Source organism: Simochromis diagramma, unplaced genomic scaffold (assembly GCF_900408965.1).
Source record: "Simochromis diagramma unplaced genomic scaffold, fSimDia1.1 OVJJ01000603.1, whole genome shotgun sequence".
NCBI classification, from domain to species: Eukaryota; Metazoa; Chordata; class Actinopteri; order Cichliformes; family Cichlidae; genus Simochromis; species Simochromis diagramma.
Window position 1 is genome coordinate 12,791,759 of NW_024387414.1, and position 20,981 is coordinate 12,812,739.

Consider the following 20,981-nt stretch of genomic DNA (forward strand, 5'->3'; position numbering starts at 1 on the left):
GCTTCTTCTCCAGGACAAATCTAAATAAGGTTTTTTCAATGTCTGCGTAAATGCATCAGTCTGGAGCTGTTCTATAGACTCTTGTTTCTATTCTCTGTTTTGCTTGTTCCTTCTTTCTCTCTCTCATTTGCCTTTTTCTCTCCTCTCACCCCTTGAGAAGTAACTCAAGCCTTCAATTCTGTTTTCCTCTGTTTATTCCTGCAGCAATACACACACACACACACACTGACAAGAGGACCACCTAGAGTCACATCATGCACTCACTTCAAACCACTCAGGGCTCCACTCGTCTTTGCTTCACTTCATTTCACTCAAAAGTCAGCATGTTAACAAAGGACAGCGGAGGCGACTGCACCAAAATAATAATGGGTACTGCAACCCATAGGCTCCCATTGGGAGAGTTTATTTGTTACATGATCACTTGACATTCATTATTTAATTGGATGCAAGACTCCTGATTACATCAAGAGTTCAAATCAAACAACCCCCTCTTCCCACAGTTTCTATTCACAGTCTCTAATGCCTTTATAGGACATCAATGTTTTGTGAGATGCACATGAGGCATGAAGAGCCGTTTGGAGAATGCAGCACACAATTTAAATATATCCACAGTAGTTGCTCCTTTGGAAGTCAGTCAGATGCTCATCTAGCCGTAATGGAGAGACAAGCAGTTCTGGAAATGGAAAGAGCTTCAGTCCCCAAATTCAGCCTTTAAGCTGCTTTAGAGGATTGCTGGGTATTTTTTTCTCTCCCTCGCTCTAAAACAGACTGCCGATATTGGCTCTAAACCAGAACGGGAGAGGGCAGACTCCCTGAGCTTTCACTGTGCAGTTGCACAGGGCAGAGAAGGGCCAAGCTGCTTTGTCTTGGCTTTATAATCCACTCTTGGGTGACACGTGACGGCAGAGACTTCTGCCAGTAAGGTGTTGCCTCTCCCTGCTGTACACCCTGCTGTAAGAAGGGTGCACCTGACCTCAGCTGACCAGAAAGGATTTCACTCAGTATTTCACTGAATTAGATGAGTGGGCCTTCATCTGTATGTACTGAATAAGATGTTGGGCTGCTATGAGGGAAATGCAGAGGACAGAAATCTTCCATAAGTCTTTGACTTGGATGGGATTTTAAAGCTGCAAAGCACTTAGCTTCATCACAGTGAAAAGGTTGTCACTCAGAACAGTTTTTTATTGATTTGCAGTGACCTTTCCCTCAATAGGTCCAGTTCATGGATTTAATTGACGTTCAAGGTTATGTAGCAGCCACAAGATTTAGTGAGTTTGTTTTGAGAGAGATTTCCCAGACAAGTCAGAGTTTTATTACAGTATTCATCCTCTTTTTTCTAAATACGTATGTGCATGTTGATCAAGGTTGAGTTACAAGAGCATCCTCAACTTCAGACTGATTTTAAAGGTATCCATGCAACAAAAGTGTATGCATAGTTGTTTAATTGTGCAGAGTTTTAAACAGTGTTGACCTTACTCACTGGAGTGAGTGGACATAAAAATTGGGTACTTCAAAAAGTAAGAAAGATACACCCTAAAACCTCATGCTGTTATAAGGTTTTTGTGGGCAAGCATTTGATAAAGATCTGCAGAAATATAAAGTAAATTTCTAAAGCACCAGTATGGTCCCTGAATATAATTCAGCTGAGATGAATAATGAAAAAAAAAAAAGCTATTCAGTAATTCAAGGGCAATAACCTGAAGTAACAGGGTCCCTGTTTTTATTAATTTAGTTTTGTTTCTTTTTTTATTGAGTGGAGTTTGCCCCAATACACACACACACACACACACACACACACACACACACACACACACACACACACACACACACACACACACACACACACACACACACACACATCACCTGCTCTTTAACTATAGTTTAGCTTTTTCACTTGAACTTTACCTAAGGTTATTCACTGTAATTGGCTAATATCACCCACTAGTGGAGAAATCGTGGTATCGCAGTTTTTAGGCGCAATTCTATTATTAACCACACGGTGGCAATGTTTAACCAAATATTATTCGACGAAATATTACGAAAGGTACCGGACAAACCCGAAGCGAACCCCGGAAGCTCTGTTGTTACTGGTGGCTTTCAGCCCGTTGTTCAAACGATGTGTCGCTTGCTGCAGATCCAGCTGCTTTGAGGGTTAAGAGTTCAGCTGAAACGCTACGCCAGAATGTATTGAGACAGAGTTCCCAGGAAAATACATGACGAATATTAAGGTTTGTAATTTAGCTGTCACTCCAAAGGTTTTGTTTTCTCACTCGTCATTCGTATACAGTGTTAGCATGCTAGCGGCGTTAGCTTATTTTAGTGGCTTGTTAGCAAGCGAGATTTACCAGCCATCCCGGTTGCATGTGAACTGTCAGGCTAGCGGTGCGTGCTGGCGTGCGTGCGCGTGTGTCTGTCTGTGTCTGTGTGCGTGTGTCGAAGTGTTGAGTTTCTGTCACGACCTCTGCAGGTATTGTAGATCTGAAGATCGACCCCAGTTGATGCTTTTAGCTGGCAGACAGATAGTCCGTGATACCTATACTAGTACGACGAGTTCCACTGATGGCGGAAGATCAATGAGAAAGTGGTTTGTGGTCTGATCAGTCATACCTCTAAACAATCTTTTTGAGTGACGAGACGCCTAAAGACCCCTGATAATAATAATAATAGTAATATGTATCTGGTCAAACTAGTTCAAAACCAGTAAAAAGTCCTTTACATTTCAGTTTAGTTTCTTAAAGAGTTGCTGAAAGTGGTTTGTAAAGGTTTACATGGTTAGTTTTTTGTATCAACGTTGAGGAACTGGTCGTGTTTTTCCCCCGTGTCTATTAATTTGTGTATTTGATTAGTGTTACTATAGTTTGACCACATTGAGCTGATCCAAACAGAGAAGGACTGATTGACCAACTCGGGGAAAAAAATGTTACTGTTTATATTTATAGTGTCACCTCATCACCATGACTTGCCTTAATTATGGGTGTGCCACCTGGAAGTAAAAGAACAGTTGTAAATATAGATGGCACATACTCTCATTCTGCTATAAGGAAATTAAGCGATGTATAAACTAATAGACAGAAATGGTTTCTTCAATCTGTAATTATGGCCGGTCACAATAAATAAATAAATAAATAAAAATAATAACTTTAGTTCATTACACTCTGTGGAAACTGAACAAATATTTGTGTGCCTTTTGTCTTTTTCAGCCAGCAGTCCACATGTGTATTTCATCCTGAATGCTGGCCCAGGAGGTGCACACCACAGCATGCTGTTGTGAAGCTGGAACATATTAGGTATGTAACAAGAGCAAACAGAGGAAGGACCTTGTGCCACCAGTTTGTCGCTTATGCAAAACCTGGAGAAGTTGCATTCCACTTCTTGGTTTTGGCTGATGAAAAGCGACATTCAGATCAGCAGAGAATATTTGCTTGATTCACTTGCAAACTGGTTTAGTTTATGGTATTTTCAATCGTTAATAGCGAATCTGACCTGCAATATTGAATTCTAATGGTGTATGTAAAATGTGACAGTGAGTTGTAATATAACTAAGTAAATCTTCTTTTTTTTATATATAAATATATATTTTCCTTTCTTGCTTAGCGTGTGGTGGATATAACAAACCTCAGATTTTATTAGAGGGGATGAGTAACAAAAAAGAAATGGAAAGAGCAGGGGGAAATCTTTGGATCATGAACAAAAATTAAACTCAATAATTCAATCAGATAATGTCTGATTTTAACAGGATTAGCTTTTTTAAACGGGCATTAACTGCTGCACGTGGATATCATGGTAGAGGAAGATGGAACCACGAGATGATATTGTCGACGTTTGCATCGTGATCTTGGTTTCTGTTTTGGTGGAACTGCTACATCCCTGTTGGCATGTGATGACTCAAGACTAGAGTCCCATAAAGTGATCTGAGCAGGATAGAGTTTGGGTGCTGTTTCTGGTTACAAAGATAGGAAAAGGAGGAGAGAGGACAGTTGGTGGCTGTTGTGTTGTGCCCTCTGACTGGGAAGGGCAGACAGCTGGACAAGCAGCAGCAGCTGCTGCGGCTTTAATGGACCTCCTCTTTATTGACAATGGAAAAATCAATACTCCTTAAACTAGCAAGAGCGGTTTTTTTTGTCCTCTTTAGGATGGTGATTTTCCTTTTTGTTTGTTTTTATTTAGTTTAACAGTCTACTGGCAATGCTGTCTGTCTTCACCTGGCCTGTGGTCCTAATGGCATCAGCTTTGTGGATATTAAACTTCAGCATGACTTCTTAACATACAAATGCAATGTTGCCAGTGGTATTGGGAATATGCAATGAGTGAGTGAGTTATTCTTTTAGCAAGTCTAGCTGACTGCTGGTGATTTAGCAGCTTTTCCTCAGTATATTCATCAACTGGAACAAACTGTTTTTCCTGTCATTGTAATTAATTGAAGTGAAGCATGTATATGAGCTAGACAGTCGGTCACTATCAGTTTCTGGGCTGACTTTTTCAGTTCCTGTTATACCCATTATAACTGGGTGGGAAACAGTAGCTCAGCTTTGCTATATGAAATATTGCAGTCTATCTATACGAAGGAAGTGCAAAATTCAGCGACACACACAGTCATCTCATAACTGAAGCTTTATTTGTGGTTTATTGTTTTTGTTCCGTGCCTCACACTCTGGTCGCTTGATAACAAACTTCCTTTGTTTTAAGATAGTTTTTATATATAAACAAGGTTTAAAAACGTGGAGAATTTTATTAACGTAAGACATCCTGTATTTTGTTGTTTTGCACAATATAGAAAAAAATGCACTGCTGTAGTTTATTTGGAGGGTTACAATATGCACAAAGTAGTTTCATTAGATTAGACCAGAGATGCTAAACTCATGTTACATCACGGGCCACGTACAGCTCTCTTTGATCTTATAGTGGGCTGCACCAGTGAAACTCTCCTTTTTGTCAGTGTAAAGAATAGGGCTGCCACGATTAGTCGACTAGTCACGATTACGTCGATTATCAAAATCGTCGACAACAAATTTAATAGTCGACGCGTCGTTTAAAGCCTTGTAAGATCCTGAAAGACGCAGGAATAAGTAGTAGGATTTAAGAGTGTAATAACGGACTGAAACAGAAAATGACAGCACTGCATGTACAAGAATGCCAGCTGCCGTTAAACCTCCAAGAAGAAGAAGCAGTTTCCGATATCGTAGCCGTGTCCAAATTCAGGAACCGCATCCTCTTGTGCCCGCATTTTAAGGCCGATTACGTTACACCGACGCGACAAAGGCTTTCCAAATTCGAAGACTTCTGCAAATGCAGCCGACAAATGTGTTCTACTTTTCCCCAGATTTGAAGGATGGGTCGGGCGTATGGCCCTACCTATCCCAGAATTCATAGCACGGCTCAGCATATTCCTGTTTCCAACAATGGCGGCAGCTACTTAGTTTTAATATTACTCTTATTATTCTTTCTGGGTCACAAAATAAACTTTGAACATATTTTCAGGCGAGAATGGAGCTGTGTGAACTTCAATCATCTGTTCGGCTTATCAAGACACCACATATTTGTAAAAGCGCTCCGACATTTTTGGAGACATCTGTCACCCACCAGCTGGATAGCTAGCCGGGGGCAAGGCTCACTAGAGCCCGTGAGAACACCGGACTCCCGGCAAATCATTTTCAAACCCCCCGCGGTTTTTCGCTACTCAGGTTAAACACGATATATAAGTCACATGTCCAATGGATGCATGATCTGATTAGTCGACTAATCGCAAAAATAATCAGTGACTAGTCGACTAGCAAAATAATCGTTTGTGGCAGCCCTAGTAAAGAACTTTAACTACACATTTAGTCCCTGATATATTTTAATGTGAAAAAGAAGATCTCAATATAAACCATACATACCAGTTTTTCTTCACAATGAAAAAATGCTGCTGTAGTAAATTAAATAAATCTATTTGGGATGATTAAATTGTAAGAAATAAGTGTGTAAAATGCCAAAAAAGTTCTGGTATCATATTGCCCAACCTACATTTCAATTATAACACGAGAGGATTTTGTTATTTGACAGAATGTCCTTTTTTATATAATCAGTTAATGAATTTTTTTTTAAATTCTGGAGCTACTGGAAAAAGAAACATACTTTTCTATAGTAGATGGCAAAAAACAAACTTTCTGTAATTTAATTTATTTATTTACTTTGATGTAGTATTAATGGTTATTAATGAGGTATTCAGGAGAAGAGCTACAGAAACTTGTGAAATTACAGTTAAATGCCCCATATTTATGTCCTCCTTAATATTTTCCAAAGCTGCCAAGCTGGCCAGATTGGAGCCTTTGGCAGGCTGATTCTGGCCCTGGGCTTTATATTTGACACCCGTGGATTAGACACACAAGTTACGACACAATGTGTGTATGGGGACATGAGTGTGTTTTGAAATAATATATAAAGCAGCACAGCACATTTACCTTTCTGAGTTCGTGTTCAAACGTGTATATGTTCTTCTGTTGTGTCTGACACTTCTGATTAAAAAAAGAAAAAACTATTGTTCTTGAATGAAAGGAACATCAATTAACAAGAGTGGTTAAAAGTGGCAATTTTACCACTTCTGTGCTTGCACACTGAAAATTAGGATTTCTTTTCACAATTTGAACTTCAAAAACGTCACTCCATCACAAACAGTGTGTCTCTGAAAGGGCATGATAATCAGACAGGTATGTCGTTAAAGGTAACCTTTAAAAAATACAAACTTATGGTAAACATTTGTTTTGTGCACTATATCTGTAGCTAAGATATGTTAAAGCAGAGACAGTTTGACCACTCTTACTATCTGAACCAGTTGTTTGCGCAAGTTACATATTGCTAGCTTGCGTGACGTAAGATTTTATCCATGTAGAAAGTGTTTGGAAGAATTTGTGTGTTCTAGCACTTACTCTTGTGTAACAATATAGATAACTTCCCATATTATCAAAAGGGACAATCCACACAGACTGTGAAACATGCACTACTAAAGTGTCACCTTGCAACAAAGATTTTACAGAACACCTCTATTATTTTGAACCAGTTACCGTGAAATCACTTTGGGGCTTGAACTGAACTCCCAAAGAGAAAGAGGATGTCTGTTTTCTGGCAGCCAGAAAGGCAGTTTTCAACACTGCAGGGTAAAAACCTCATACTGCAACTTCAGTGAAAGTCACTGTCATGGAAAGGTGTTGAAGGTGCAAGCACAAGCAAATATCACCAGGGTATTCCAAAGACAGTCTAATCAGAAATTCTGCACAAGACTGACTGCTTAGCTTTGCACCATCCTATCTCCTGTCTCATTTTATTTAAATGCTTACCTAAAGGAAGCAGCTAAAGCACCTCTACTATTCACCTTAAGTCAATTCTGTAGCGTGGTAATGAGGAAATAGTGTAAGATTGGTGGGGGTGGCAAGACCTTGTGCAAGGTTGTTCTTCTGGCTGAGTCTTATCACTTTAAGGGCCTTTAATATTTGTGTTTGGTTAGCAGGGGCGCATGTATTCTGTTGTGAAAACTGGACATTGTTTAAATTTTTTTATTCCTCTTGTTCCTTTAAAATGGGATCCGTTCTTTTATTTTAAGAGTTAACTCTTTTCATTTGTATTTCTCTGCTCCTCTGTATATAGGCACGTGAAGCAGACACTCATGTGCACTAAGGATGCATCAATCCCACAGTTTCCCGTCTCCATTTGGCTTTGGGCGTATGCCAATACTGAGTATACTGATCAGATAATAATGTTAAATTAATAATTGTATTCCTTGGAGTCATTCTTTCAGCAATTTATTTGCACTAGTCTCATAACAGCTCAGTGTAAGAGTCATTAGGCTACTGCATATTGGTATAATTTTCCAGATGTGCAAGTTTCTCCTTTCCCTGTTGTTCTTCTGTCTCAATGCAAGTGCACCTCCTCACTCGTGTGTTATGTGTGGAGTTGAGGTGATGAGAGAAAGGTACAAATAGTTGACGGCATCATATAACCTTGCCACAAGTGAGACAAAGTTTGCCCCAGTTCCCCCCAGTTATGCTGTCATAGGGTGCTAGACCCTGGATGGATGGAATTGTTTTTCTTCTTCTTCTTCTCCTTCTTCCCGTTTGAGTGTTTGGTGGTTCAAGTGTTCCAGCAATGGTAGAAACACTAGATTTGACCTTAAAGTAAGGCTGTGTGATTTTTGTTTTCTCTCTTTTTTTAAATACCACAGAATCTAAAAAGCTTTGTTATATTATTTTGTTTTGTCTTTTTTTAACACAAAACCTACAAGCCTAAAGGAAAATAGGCCCACAAATTATTATTAGCCTTTATTTCTCCTGAACATGTAGCTCAGCTGTAGGATCAGTTTCCTAAAGGTACCAGAATAGCCATTGATTTATCCTGAAGCTGTGGAGATAGTTTCCCCAGCTGATCCTGAATGTTCGCTTGCGACCTTGAGGAGCACGCCAATGAATCATGCTGAAAGGCTCAACAGGCCCTGAGCTTTGAGGGGGTTGAGTCCAGGGTTGAGCAACATTGATCATATACAGACTTTGCCCCATTTGTGTCAGCTGGCATCAGACGTTTGTCCAAAACTTTGAATTTGTAAAGTTGCCATAAACTATTAAGAAATGATTTGATTATGTGATTTCAAATTATTTTGGAAAGCACTCTGATCACTAGTTATAATCACTGCTGTCCTAAGGTTTAGTTGTCATTTTACAGATAATCATGACCTAAGAATAAGTACCTTACATTCTTGTTTGATGCTATTTGTAGAACTCTTAATTAACACACACTCCTCATTTTTTTCCCAAACATTTTACTATTTGTCTCTTTGATGTACTGATTCTAGTTTAAACCGTATTTATTGATTGACTGCTATTACTTTTACTGCTACTAAGTTTGAATGTCTTTCCTCTCTCTAGGGCAGAATGCAGTCTTCAAACCACAGATTACGAGATATGGAGCAGCACCATCCGCTGCTGTCAGCAGGTGCGGATGTCGAGACAGGTAGCCTTGCAGCCGGAGTGATGGTTGGAGGTCCACATGTGGGTCACACAGCAGGAAACCGCACTCTGTGGTTTATTCAGGACAGCTGTGGTATGGTGTGTGCAACCATGACCTGGTTCCTGGTTCTGTACGCTGAATTTGTTGTGAACTTCGTCATGCTTTTGCCTGCCAAGAACTTCTGGTACTCGCTGTTGAATGGTGCTACCTTCAACTCACTGGCTGTGCTTGCGCTGGCCTCGCACCTGCGCACCATGCTGACTGACCCGGTAAGTATGTTTATTACAGTAAGGGTGGAGAAGGCAAAGGTCACTGAAAGTGTGAGAGTTTCAGTCTGATGGCAGTTATTTGTTTTTGCAAACAAACAACATTTACAAATATTAAATAGAACCTGGCTTATTGTTGTAATTTTGCAAGCTAAATTTTTGGTGTTTTAGCTATCAAATCATCTTAATGAAATAAAGATGTGTGGCATGTAGGGCTGCCACAAACGATTATTTTGATAGTCGACTAGTCACCGATTATTTATGCGATTAGTCGACTAATCAGATCATCATCCACTGGACGTAAAACTACAGCTTATTGCACCAGCAGCATCTGCTCTTATATAACTATCATTAGCTTACAGCTTTAAGCTTTTAAGGTGCTAACTAAAAATAAAGACAAGATGATAGTTTATTCAATTTTAATGAAATTTGCAGATTGTTTCGGTAAAGTTTAATAAACTCCTTGCTATCTAAAATATAACAGGACACCGGAGTATATTCTCCAGCATCTCACACTTCTGATAATCAGCTGTCTGCTTTACGTTTATTCAGCTGTGTAAAAACTATAACTTTAATCTCAGCCAAACCGATTTACTCAGGAACAAATAAAATACTAAAAAAAAAAAAAAAAAAAAAAAAGCCAAACAACAACATTTTTAATTTATCTAAGTGACTCATATATATTTAACCTGAGTCGCGAAAGACGGCGGTGGGTTTGAAAACAATTTGCTGGGAGTCCGGTGTTCTCACGGCGCTAGTGACCTAGCCCCCGGCTAGCTATCGAGCTAGTGGGTAACAGACGTCTCCGAAAACGTCGGAGCGCTTTTGAAAATATGTGGTGTCCTGATAAACTGAGCCGATATTTGAGGTTTACACAGCTACATTCTCGCCTGAAAATATGTTAAACGTTTATTTTGTGACCCAGAAAGAATAATAAGAGTAATATTAAAACTAACTAGCTACCGCCATTGTTGGAAACTAAGCTGGGCCGCGCTATGAATTCTGGGACACAGCTGCTTCTTCTTCTTCGGGGTTTAACGGCAGCTGGCATCCTTGTACATGCAGTGCTGCCATCTTCTGTTTCAGTCCGTTATTACACTCTTAAATCCTGCTACTTCTGCGTCTTTTGCGATCTTACAAAGCTTCAAACGACACGTCGACTATTAAATCAGTCGTCGACGATTTTGATAGTCGACGTAATCGTGACTAGTCGACAAATCGTGGCAGCCCTAGTGGCATGATGCTCAGACTTTGTATAGTAGTCTTACTGCAGTAGAAGTTTTGACAGTGAAGCTTACACCAAAAATCACTGACAGTGATACTTGGAGTCACTCACTGATGTAATCTGGGACACTAAGCTTAGGGGTAGTGTGTGAGTGGATGCTGTGCACGAAAGCAGCACAGTGCAGCCTTCTGAACTGAATTTCTGTCAGCTTGTTACTCTAATCTGTTAAGAGCATTTGAGGTTTTCAAAAAAAATGTTCAACTTTTAATTTGGTTTGCTACTGACTTTGCTTCTAATACTTGGCGAATAGTTTAAATACAGTGAAGTCATGTGTCGGGGGATTGCACGTCTAATACTGTTAGTGCTGCTGTTGAAATGTCAACTGATTCTAACTCAAAGAAACTAAAATGTCTGGTGACAGCCCCACTGGTGCCTCCAGCCCAGTGGCCCTTCCTGAACAAATGCTTAATTGAAATCCACCAAGTAAAACACAGAAGTGTACGCTGTAGTGGAGAAACTGGAGTTTCAGCTGTACTTTCAAGGTCTTAAGGTCATCTGTGTATTTGAGTTTAAGTGTGAGTTACACACTGGGTGTTTCAGTCGACATGCCAAAATGGTTTTGGGCAAGATACTGAACCCCGAGTTGGACCCAGTGCATTCATCAGAGTGTGAATATGTGTGTGAATGCTTGATGTGTGTGCTTGTGTGAATGTTTGCGTGAGAGGGTGAGTCAGACATAGTGTATAGAAAAAGCTGTGAGTCCTCAAGTAGAATAGAAAAGTTGTGAATAAGAACCAATGCATCTGTTTGTGTCTCAGTTGGACTATTGCCATTTTGGGTTATTAGGATTAATTACTTGTATTACTTTGTACAAGTAGACATTTTGTTCCTTTTATTTATTTATTTTTTAAATTAAAGTATTTTTCCCCTCTCACAGCCTAGAGACATTAGGAACAGTGGGTGAATTGCTGTATATGCTTGAATTCTCAATGACCCCAGCATAATGCATTTATGTGGATCTTTTTAATAAATAGCATGTTTCTTTTTCTGTCTGCCCTTTTTCTTAGGGCGCAGTTCCCAAGGGTAACGCAACAAAGGAATATATGGAGAGCTTGCAGTTGAAGCCTGGCGAGGTCATCTACAAGTGCCCAAAGTGCTGTAGCATCAAGCCTGAGAGGGCACACCACTGCAGGTCAGTCTAACACCATGCATACGCAGCAGGCAGAGCATGAGTAGCATGTAATGAGAACAGAAGCACATTCAGACTCGGTGACTTAGTAATACACAGGCTTGTTGTAGCAGGAAAAATGTTCCTTAAAAACATATTTTATGAAAGGACAAACAGAGTAGCTGATTACATTTGCATTAGCAGTCAGTTTGTCATGAATTAAACTCTCCTTTCTCCTGCCTGCAGTATTTGTAAACGATGCATCAGGAAGATGGATCATCACTGTCCCTGGGTCAATAACTGTGTGGGAGAAAAGAACCAGAGATTCTTTGTTCTTTTCACTGTAAGTACACAGTTGCAGTCGTGAGTTAATCTGTTTGTTAAAGTTACAAAGCAAGTAGAAATGCTCGTTTTACATATGAGAATACTGTTTTTAATCCTCTTAGAAAATTGCTTGTTTTCCACTCATTTTAAATTTAAATAAATACATAAATTATATTTTATTTGGTACTACATGGGAGATATTGCAAAAGTCTTCCCACTTGCTTCATTTCCATGATCAAATAAGCAGCTCAGCTCAGTAGAGATGCACCCCACAGCAGGAACATGCCGACATTAAATGTGCTTTCATGGCCATCTGTGACTCTCTTGACAGCATCAGCACTTCTTTCTGGTTTCGTGTGCTGACTGGAAATTTTTTGAGGGCAGAAACATAAAGCTGTCATATATGGTTGAGTGGCACAAGGTCATAGTTAACTTTCCTTTCAGATTGCCATAAAGGAGAAGTTATCTGTGGAAACACAGGTTCATCATTTAACCCTTTAAAGCCCAGCATATCGTATTTGATACATGTGTTTTTGTGAGTTTTTGAGACCTCTACATCATCAGCGTGACTTTTTTTTAACCCTCAAAAAAGGATATAAATTGCATGACACATTTTTAATGACTAAATTGCAAAAATATGGTTTATGTAGTAAATGTGATATAAATGAAAACTCATAAATATATATATATTAGGGATGCAACGATACACAAAATTCACGGTTCGGTTCGGTTCGATACTTTGGTGTCACGGTTCGATATTTTTTCGATACAAAAAAAATGTTCATGCATTTTTAATTTGTCATTTATTAAAATTATAAATATATATTTTAACTCAAAAGTACAGTTTTTAAATTTAACCCTAACCCTTGTGCGTGTTTTTTATTTTGACAGCGAATGCGCACCTGCGGACCATTATGTGCAGCCCTGGTTATTTAGCTCATCATATTGCAGCCACAGAAATTCTTTTGTCCATGAAACCATAAAGCTGCACTTTCTTTTTGCCTTATAGTCTGATTTGTCATAACTTCTCCGTTTTGTGGTAAGCTTTTCTTTGGCTGTCACTTCTTCACCCTGACCTGTCTTATTTGGCTCAGCAGAACTGAAATGCTTTTACACGCTCACTCACATAAGCTCAGCGATTCTCTGCGCGATCAACCTCTCACATGTTTAAGCTTGCTGCGGGAGATTTCACTTGTCATGTTTGCATAGTAAGCTAACGATTAATAAGACAATGTCAGAGGAATTGGTGCACAAATTATCATCACTCACAGATCAGTGCTGTCGCTCTCTATACACAGTTCGCACGATTGCAAAGTGAAAGCAAAAAAACAAGCGCAAATTCAAACGCGACTTCAATATGTCACATATTGACAGTGGCTCACCGATGCCAATGACATAATTACCCAGCTACATTTCTGAAAGAATGCAAAAGCATTGACATATATTTTTCCTACAATAGCCCGACGGGCAGGGAAGAGATAGATTTTGGTAGCCCGACTGAAAAAAATCGCTAGCTCCGGGACGTCGGGCTAGCGATATTGCAAGCCCTGTATCTGATTGAGGAATCACTCATCTTTGGAAAAGAGAGTTTATTACAGAGAAATGGCTCTTTCCAAAATAAAAGCTATACTATCCGCTTCTTCTGGGCTATATTCTCAGCAGCATAAGGAGAATCATGTGCTAACAGCTGTCTAAATGACTCGGCTAAAGTTAGTAGCATGCTTGCTTTTTTTTGTCTGCTTCCACTTGTCTTTGCACTAGGATGATGTCGGCGTAAATGTGCAGTCATATTCGTTGTGTTCCCACTAGTGCTTTCAGGTTAATCTCGTTGAAATGACCTTAACGCCACAACACGGCAAATCTCCGTTAACGAGCTACCGCCGATCGCTCCGTGCATGGGGCTAGACGGCAAACACGTTAACGAGCTAACTGCGCTAACACACTAGTTCACACCAATGTAATTGAGCATTGCATGGCACATCCAACATACTGTTTTACTTTAGTCCATGACTCGCTTACCTTCAGGGTCATACGTCACATGAAAACCAAAATAATTCCAAACGCCAGATCTGAATGTTGCAAGTAGAGCTTAACTTCTGTCTCGCTAGCTTGCCCTGCGCTCTTCCTTCTGACTATGCTGTCTGTGTTGAGCGCTCAGTGGATCTGCGCTCGACAGTGCAGCCTAGGCGGAGTAGTCGAACACAGATTCACTGAGCGCTCAACACAGACAGCATCGTCAGAAGGAAAATTGATAAAATAAATTACAAATGTTGTATTGTTCGATACATATGCGTACCGAACCGAAAGCACTGTATCGAACGGTTCAATATCGATACGAATATCGTTGCACCCCTAATATATATATATGCAGATTAAAATTTCAAATATTTGTATTAGTGCTGTCAAAATTAACGCGTTAACACACATTAATCCGCCATCACGGTCAACGCGGTTAAAAATTTTTAATGCAATTAACACGTGGTAGAACCTGTGTTAAAAGATTGAAGAAAACTATTCAAATTCTCTTTGAATTTAAGTATAGATTATTTGTTTATTCTGCATTTACTTCATTATATTGGATAAATGTCTGTTACAAGCTTAAATATAAAGTTGAAAAAATGAAGTAATCGGGATCAAGTAAATGCGATTAATCGCGATTAATTACAGACAATTTTGAGATTAGTTATTTTTTTAATGTATTAACACCACTAATTTGTATATATTTTGTCTAAATTGTTAATGGCCTGCATTTGTATAGCGCTTTACTTAGTCCCTAAGGACCCCAAAGCGCTTTACACTACATTCAGTCATTCACCCATTCACACACACTGGTGATGGCAAGCTACATTGTAGCCACAGCTGCCCTGGGGCGCACTGACAGAGGCGAGGCTGCCGGACACTGGCGCCACTGGGCCCTGTGACCACCACCAGTAGGCAAACATGGGGTTAGTATCTTGCCCAAGGATATTTGGCATGCAGCGAGGAGGTAGCCTGGGATCGAACCACCGACCTTCTGATTAGTGGCTGACCTGCTCAGGTGGCAGAGCAGGTCAGGTGGCAAGGTTCCACAAACACTCCATTATCAAAAAGTTAAAGATTCCTGGCAGTTATTTCATGGTTCAGGTTTTAAAGGGTTAAAATAAAAAGTTGTTTTTGTTTTTAAGTCTAAATACTTAAACTTGTGAATAGAGCAGGGCGATATGACCAAAAATATTTATCACGATATACATTTGAAAATTTGCGATAACGATATATCTGACGATATAATTGACACTAGACAAAAAACTTTACATCTGCACAACTTTATTAGTGTAAAAAAAACATCAATGTATTTTCACTTAAACAAGCAGCTTTTATGTGCATTAAAGTTATATAAAAATTTAACAGTGCAAATGCAAATTCCTTGCTGACAGTTTAACCAAAAGGCATTTCCAGTGGAAATTGGCTGACATATCCTCAGCATAACCATGTATACTCCTCCTACTCCTCCTATGCTCCTGCCTACGATAGCCGTAATGCTCCGACAATCCATCAAGCGGTGGGCTTCGTAGCTTAGCAAAGTCGTACTAAAACATTTGACAGATTTTCGAGCGCCGTGTACCACATAAAATCGTTTTCAGGTCAGTAAACACAACCAGAATTCATACATAAGGCACACGGGATTATAAGGGGCACTGTCGATTTTCAGAAAAATCAAAGGATTGATTTTAAGTGTTCCGTATGTGCCAAAAAACACGGTAATAACGACGGCCCGCTAGCATGCTCTACCAAAAATAGTGCTTTGTTGTGTATCTGACGGACGAAAGCTAAACCAGTTCCACACCACTGAAGTTGCAGCATTTTTACAAACCAATTCTGGTTCATCCGTTTCATTCATCGATCCGTTTTCGCCCTTCTCATTCTCCGTCGCCGCCATGCTTTTTTTGCCATGTGCGTATGAAAACAAAGACACTGCGCATGCGCGTTTTACCCATATTCTATCTCGATATTTTATTTTCTTATCGTTGCCCAACATTATACCGGTATCACCTTGAACGGTATGATCTGGCCCAGCTCTACTTGTGAATGTGAAATTTATAGTTTAAGGCTACATTACTCCAGTGAATGTCAGTAAACTGTTGGGTTGTGAGTGGTTTTGCTTACCTTCTTTGTTTTGTATATGTGACTTTTTTTGTTCTCTTCATCTCTCCATAGATGTACATAGCCTTGATTTCTGCCTATGCCCTGGGCCTCAGTGGCATGCACTTCTTCACATGTATTAAACTTCAGTGGAACGGTAAGGCTTCTCTAACTTAACTTTCAAAAACATGAACACATGATGTCAAAGACATGCAGTTTAAGGCAGAAATACAACTATTAGTACAAGTGGTTGAAACTCCTTAGAGACATGAAGAAAAGAAGCAGAGTATGGAAATGAAAGAGATTTTTATCCTGTTGTCAGAACAGCTGCTCTGCACAAGTCATTGAAGTTGTGCGGCAAAGCCAACATTGAGCTGTCATCCATCACTTCCCGCTCCCTTGTGGGTCTGTCTGTAAGAGTGAACCGGAAAATGAAGATAATATTTCATTCTTCAAATTCTAGCTTCTCTTTGTCTCTACAGGATAATACTGACCTCCCAAAAAAATACAATCTGCCGTAGCAATTTTATTGTAGCAAAGGGACTATTTTAATGTCTGCACTAGATTTTATCCAGTGACCTATGTGACTTTTAAACCCCCAAAGGGAAGACATTTACCCTTTTAGAATCTGTCCTATTTTAAATGTATTGTTATTTGATTGGCATTTTATATTCTGTTTTACTCAGTTGTTCAGCGCACTCTGAAACCTCTAACTTTGTTCCTCTAACCAGAGTGCAGTGAGTTCTCTCCGGGAGTGTCTGTGCTGCTGCTTATCTTCCTGTGTCTCGAAGCCATCCTCTTCCTCACTTTCACAGCTGTAATGTTTGGTACGCAGATCCACTCCATCTGCAATGACGAGACGGTCAGTATCTACTGCGCCACGCAAGCTTTGTTCCTTTCAGCAGTGGAGGGATTAAATGTGCATGAAGCGAAGAAAGAAGTCATAGACTAATTAGACTAATTTTATCAAGTTGTTACGGTGTCATATTCCTGCCTCAGCAATGTCATCTCATTGGTAATCATGATCATTCATTAATTTTAATCTGTAAAAGTCACAGGAAATTCACCTAAAGGTTGTGTACCGAGATAGCAGTGATATATTATTTATAAAATAATCAGCTGAGACATTGTTCAGGCGTACATTAAATTTCTTTAGCTATAGTAGTATAATTAATATGCAGTGACTTTCGTTCTAGATCTCTGCATAAATGTTTGTGTTAGCATGCTAATGGGAAAGGAAATGGACAACTTATTGAGGATCTTTCCTTTCTGGTGGGTTCAAATGTGTTGCAGGAAATTGAACGTCTTAAAAACGAGAAACCCACTTGGGAGCGTCGCATGAGATGGGATGGCATGAAAGCTGTATTTGGGGGTTCGCCATCTTTGCTGTGGTGCAATCCGTTCACAGGCCTGCGTCTGCGGCGCCTAATGCTGTTGACCCACGGTCGCCGTGGTGGTTCTGAGTTTTCTGTCTGAGAAGACTGCAGACTGATGCAACTCACCGACACCTCACCGTGTCTGGTGTGGTGGAAAAAAAGGATTTCTTCTATGCCCTCTTCGACTGGAGCTACCATGAACCTCCGGCGGCGTCTTTCCTGAGTAGGTGACAAAACATTCTGCAGTAATGGGACCCAAGTGTATCACAATCACTACTGAGAGTCTGTGTTGTCTATCACATGCTGATGTGGATCCAACACATGTGATATTGCTTTGCACAAATCAGATGAACAACTGGATTTTTTTTTGCAGGGTGGGCAAAATGAGGAGCTATGTGGTTTGTGTTGTTTGGTAACGCATGCAGTACGTAACTCAAGTGAGTCTTTTTATTCCCCACCATCCAAGATGCTGTTTGAACTCAACTAATGCACCTTGGGACACAACTTGAGTATGTTTTGTTTGCTGTGCACATGAGATTGGAGAAAAGTCTTTGAATGTTTTTTTTTTTTTTTGAGGGATGGATCAACAACATCTTTCATCATCACTGGAGCCACACAAGTGGGTCGAAATGGAAAGTGCTTGAATTATTTTTCTTTTGGCCCAGACAAGAGAACCACTGACAAGGGATTCACAGTCAAGGACATGCACTACTTACATGACACTTGAGGAAAAAGCTTGATTATGGAGCACAGTGGTCATTAGAGTTTGAACTGTGCTGCATGTATAAGGCTTCATTCAGCATCTTAGTCTGGAAATGAGGCTTTAATCATCTTAACAAGCTACCATGAACACAATGCTCATTCTTATCTAGGAGATGGCTTTTTCTATCTCTTCATCTCTGTTGTTTTTTGGGGTTTTTTGTTTGGGGGGGGTCCTCGGGATAAAGTTGTTTAGGTTACTCGAGCTAAAAGAAATTTATTGGTGAAGCTTTATCACCATGTGCACACCTCAGCAGATGACCATGACTCACAGGAGACGACTGCTGCTAGTCTTCATTTGGACAAAACATTTTGTAATAATTGTGTATGTGTATCCATTTCCATCACTCCTACATGCTGATCAACATCTCCTTATCTCTGCAATCAGTTAAACAACAGGACAACTGATGGCTGTGCTTTCATGATGAAGTGAATTAGGCCGAAGACTAAATGTTACTAAGTTTGCGTTGTTTAATACTTTCATGTTTTGTTTTGTTTTTAACCTCTGTGTGGGAAATCAGAGGGAACTTCTGTGTAGTAGGAATTTTACTATATACAAAAGTTATCGGAAAAGTCTTCACAGCATTTTAAACCCTAAAAAAACAACGTTATAAGCCCTCAAGACAGAGCAGAGTCTCAGACATGGTCACTTTACATGCTCCTTGGCCACCGTGTGTAACAATGAGTTGAAAAGGAAGGTTTGAAACGTTAGCACAACCTCCTTTGGCTCATTGTTTTCACATTCTGATCGACTGTGCAAAGCTCCATTGTGAAGTCAGCTTGTAGATTTAAAAAGAGTGCTTTGCCGAAAAAGACTGAGGTACCAGGCTCACTATACGAGCTTTAATACGGTCTCGGGGAGCTCAGCAGAGGCTTGTGAGGCCTTTTTTCCTATTACTGCAAAAGTTTCAGGCATGTACCATCTAGTGGCAGGACAGCAGCAGACACTTTCCCAGTGTTATTAGAACACTTTGCCATGCCTTTGAAACATCAAATCAATTGAATTTTTGAGATTGAAAGATATTGTGATTTTTGAAAATGTCAATTTTGTGGCTGCCACTCTCCTAACTTCACTCTGCCTAACTAACGAGTTTGTTGGCACTGGATGAATGTGGCTTTTCGAATCTGCAGTTTACAGTCAAGTCCAGATGCACAGGCTGGTATTATCAAAGTATTGTCAAGTCTAGACTCTTAAAGTCTAATTTATTTGCTTGCTGAACAATATTACTGCTGTTTGTTTTCATCTGTGGTCGTTAAGAAAAGGAACTGTGTCCACTGTTTACAATAAATAATATCTGATGCTCTATGGCTGTAATGTTTTGAAAAACATGCTGTCATTAGAATGGTATTTGACAGCACTGTCATCAGAAGGGTCACAGCACTGAAAGCTAATTAATATCAGGGGATTATTTTAATGCTGGCCTCATTTCTCATTTGTATTCTGCTGGATTTCATATATTTCCTATTTAAACATTGCTTTACTTTCACTATATATAGATCATAGAACATTCAACAAGTCCCTAACATGCTAAAAACTGAAAACTGTTAAAAGTTAAGCTTCATAGAAAGTAGAAAATGAACCTTTTTATAACTGAAAGAAGTTTAAAATTTGCCAGAAAATAATACTAAAATTCCCATTGTTTAGTTTTGCACGCATATATGTTGCTAATCATGCAGCAGCTGAATAAATGTGTTGCAGGAAATGATGACGAGTCCAATAAACTATTATGTCATTAGATTAGAGGCAAATATCAAAAGAAATAACAGTTCTAATGCAGTGCTGAACTGTAAGTTGTAGTTGTTGTGGGTACAAAAACAAAAGTAATTGCTGATATTGCTGTGTCAAAGCATTTGAATTTGATTGGTATCATTTGGGCAAGATTGATATGGTCAAGTATTTGACAATAAGACGTCCTGCTCCATGACCGAACTCTTAAACTGTCTCATGTCTTTTTCATATTTGGTAACAGACTCGATGAATGCTGAAGGACTACACTGATAATCTCTGCTTTCTGCTGTATGACTTTAAAAAGCTACAATCACCACAGGAAGTTGAATGTTGAACAACATGCAAAGATGCTTAAACCAATACAACACTATTCTGTCAATGCTTTTTTTTTTTTTTTCTCCTCACAGTAGTTGGCAGTTGAAGCAGAGTCCTGCAGAATATAAAGGATAGAGAGAATTTGGTGTTGTGTCGTAATGGTTCTTAACAGGATGGGTGTTTGATCACAGATTTACCGTTAATATCACCATGAACAGTTGTGAAAGTTTTGTGTCCTACACTCCTGAGAGAATGTTTCTTCAAGAACAAAAGTCCTTCAGCTTTACAAGCAAAGTATAAAGGTTACTATTAACAATATATAAATGGAATGTTTTATTCAAGTTTTTTTAATGGTGTCATAATCTTATGATGTCTTATATTGTTAATGTCATACTTTTACATAATAAACTTGATTAATTTAAAGCTATACACTCGGATTAATTGCCTGTCATACTCATGCTCACGTGCTCCTGATTTGCTTAAAGCAGTTCAGCAAGTGTGAGGTTGGGCAGAATTTGGAGTGGATTTTGATTTTCATCATACATTATGGAGTATATGTATATTAAGTCATTTGTGATGCAGATCCAGTGTGCAAATCATCTTTCAGTTGCTTCCTTTAGGGGTTGCTCCGTCTCACCCTACCCCTCGTTTCCTCCTCTGTCACACGAACCCTCTGCATGGCCTTCATTATTACCTCCTTGAACCTTCTATGTGGTCTTCCTCGTTT

At 39.4% G+C, this 20,981-nt stretch overlaps 1 protein-coding gene across 3 annotated transcripts; it reads left to right on the forward strand.

The window, feature by feature from the left end:
* The first annotated feature begins 2,061 nt into the window (after positions 1–2,061).
* Positions 2,062–20,681, forward strand: zdhhc7 (zinc finger DHHC-type palmitoyltransferase 7). Of its 3 annotated transcripts, none has more exons than XR_005693144.1 (9): positions 2,062–2,228; positions 3,201–3,287; positions 8,892–9,242; positions 11,532–11,656; positions 11,879–11,975; positions 16,151–16,232; positions 16,807–16,937; positions 17,369–17,674; positions 17,825–20,681. XR_005693144.1 is itself a non-coding variant. In XM_040011452.1 (8 exons), the coding sequence occupies exons 3-8, from the start codon at positions 8,898–8,900 to the stop codon at positions 17,549–17,551; spliced, it is 963 nt and encodes a 320-aa protein (XP_039867386.1). In that variant the 5' UTR covers positions 2,062–2,228; positions 3,201–3,287; positions 8,892–8,897; the 3' UTR covers positions 17,552–20,681. The 3 variants fall into 3 exon arrangements, 1 of the variants encoding a protein (XP_039867386.1); XR_005693145.1 differs by having other exon boundaries at positions 18,028–20,681; XM_040011452.1 differs by having other exon boundaries at positions 17,369–20,681.
* Positions 20,682–20,981: the final 300 nt, after the last annotated feature.

Bases quoted from the DNA above. Each gene is read 5' to 3' on its own strand.
- zdhhc7 (XM_040011452.1), top strand. From the start codon at position 8,898: ATGCAGTCTTCAAACCACAGATTACGAGATATGGAGCAGCACCATCCG. The intron at 9,243-11,531 runs GTAAGTATGTTT...CCTTTTTCTTAG, and splicing joins GCACCATGCTGACTGACCCG to GGCGCAGTTCCCAAGGGTAA. The intron at 16,233-16,806 runs GTAAGGCTTCTC...TCCTCTAACCAG, and splicing joins TATTAAACTTCAGTGGAACG to AGTGCAGTGAGTTCTCTCCG.